The following is a 1,942-nucleotide window of genomic DNA, read 5'->3' on the forward strand; positions in this document are numbered from 1 at the left end:
TTAATTTTTGATCACTGAACAGAATGTACTTTATTAAAGAGAAGCCGGGCTTTCAAGGCCAAACTCCAATCCCCATGTGTAGAAGGAAGGCAATGGGGACTAAAAATGGTGAACTGAAAGGAGAATTCAGTGGTACTTGTGGGCCAGAGCAGTGGCAACACCAGCCACCAGCTTCTGCCAAGCAGCCTGCAACTCAGGGGTGAATTCTCTGCCAAAGTGCGAAGCCAGAATAATCACCATCACGTTGCCCAGGAGCTGTTAGGTGAGAGACAAAATGACAGTTAGATATGTTGAGTAGAATTTTCCTAAAAGAGTTGCCAAAAATAATGGCTTAATACCTACACCCACTCCGAACTCCACATCGTAAACTGCTCCATGGTTTGTATCTGTGCAATAAACTCTGATAAGCTAGTTCTTAAATTTTATTTAAATTCTATGAGCCCTCCATTCAACATTCTGTCTACCTATATCCCCTCACTCTCTCCCATTTCACCATTTTTATTTGCCTCTCTCCCTCCCTCTCACGTTTACCAATTGTCTAATCTTTGACATCATAGGATTTCAGGGCTGCACAGGCTCTTAGAGTGAGTTTAGTAAAGTCTCCAACCAATGCAGGAATAAGCTTCCACTTAGTCCCAATATTGATGGGTAATTTAATATATTTAGAGAATTTATTGATATTTCTTTGAGACAATCTGCCTAAAAATTATTCTCCCAAATACCTTCCTAAACTTCAATCATCAGGAGCCACATAAAATAAGACATTTCTCTTTCCTTGAGACAGGTTTTCATCTACCAAAACCCAGATTCCATTCCTCCTTGAACAAGTCTGTTATTCTCTGATATTCTCTAGGGTAAACAAATCCAGTTCTAACAAAAGTCCCCAAAAACTTTTAAGCAAACTCAGGCTTAAAAGGGCTAGTAGCCCTTTAGTGTCACTAGTCCTGAATCAAGGTGCTCTTGGTATGTCCACTGGAATACTGCCCTCTTAACACCAACTTTGATCTATGATTTCTGAGATCTTTGCTAGTCTTTGCAACCAAAGACTCAACTTCCATTATTATTCCAAAGTAAAAAGCATAAAAAGAACACATGACCATTTCCTGAACTCACCCTGAAGTTCTCAGGATCCACGTGCAGCTTGTCACAGTGCAGCTCACTCAGCTTAGCAAAGGCGCCCTTGAGGTTGTCCATGTTCTTAACAGCATCTCCAAAGGATGTCAACACCTTCTTGCCATGGGCCTTGACCTTGGGGTTTCCCATTATGGCAGAGGGAGAGGACAGGTTGCCAAAGCTGTCAAAGAACCTCTGGGTCCAGGGGTAGACAACCAGGAGCCTATGAGATGAGACCATAACAGATGGAAAATCAGTGACTCAAAAAGTTTGAAGAATTTCCTGGCCAATTTACCAGGCTCATATTCACCATCCTCCCCCATGAAGTCCAGTTGCTACCTGCCCAGAGCCTCGCCTCCAGCCTCTTCCACATTCACTTTGCCCCACAGGCCAGTGATAGCAGCCTTCTCCTCAGCAGTAAAATGCACCATGATGTCAGGTCTTGAAGCTTACTGGTGATCACAGAAGTGTCAGAAGCAAGTCTGTGCTGCTGCTGGAAGGTGTGACCTTTTATTCTTTACTGCTGAACTTCTGGCCCTTTGTTCCCCCTAATCCTTTAAAGTCATTGGTCAAGGCTGAGCTGTGTCCCTCAGGGGTGGAGTCAGGTCAGGAAATGGTCAGCAAGGAAGATGTATATTGAGTCTGTGATAATGTGTTGGTTCCTGAAACATCCTTCTTTTGTTGGCTCCTCCTCCATCCTCAACACAATTTTTCATCCATTCTCTCTTTTCACCCTCTTCTCTCCCCATGTCATCCTCCATGATGACATCCATCTCTCCCACTCTCCTTATCCCAGAAAGACCCATAGAATGCAGCTAAGCCCAAGATA

General features: G+C 43.6%; 1 protein-coding gene across 1 annotated transcript; it reads right to left on the reverse strand.

Moving 5' to 3' along the window:
• Positions 1-1,624, reverse strand: LOC114887055 (hemoglobin subunit epsilon-1). Its single transcript, XM_029208404.1, has 3 exons — positions 1,453-1,624; positions 1,114-1,336; positions 1-255 (listed from the first exon to the last, which is right to left on the reverse strand). The coding sequence occupies exons 1-3, from the start codon at positions 1,542-1,544 to the stop codon at positions 127-129; spliced, it is 444 nt and encodes a 147-aa protein (XP_029064237.1). The 5' UTR covers positions 1,545-1,624; the 3' UTR covers positions 1-126.
• Between the last annotated feature and the right edge of the window lie 318 nt (positions 1,625-1,942).

Source organism: Monodon monoceros, unplaced genomic scaffold (genome assembly GCF_005190385.1).
Source record: "Monodon monoceros isolate NGI ecotype Baffin Bay Population unplaced genomic scaffold, NGI_Narwhal_1 Super_Scaffold_7, whole genome shotgun sequence".
Classification (NCBI taxonomy): domain Eukaryota; kingdom Metazoa; phylum Chordata; class Mammalia; order Artiodactyla; family Monodontidae; genus Monodon; species Monodon monoceros.

Coding starts and splice junctions, on each gene's coding strand:
- LOC114887055 (XM_029208404.1), bottom strand. CDS start 1,544: ATGGTGCATTTTACTGCTGAGGAGAAGGCTGCTATCACTGGCCTGTGG. Junction 1,337..1,452: donor GGAGGCGAGGCTCTGGGCAG/GTAGCAACTGGA, acceptor CTCATCTCATAG/GCTCCTGGTTGTCTACCCCT. Junction 256..1,113: donor TGGATCCTGAGAACTTCAGG/GTGAGTTCAGGA, acceptor CTCACCTAACAG/CTCCTGGGCAACGTGATGGT.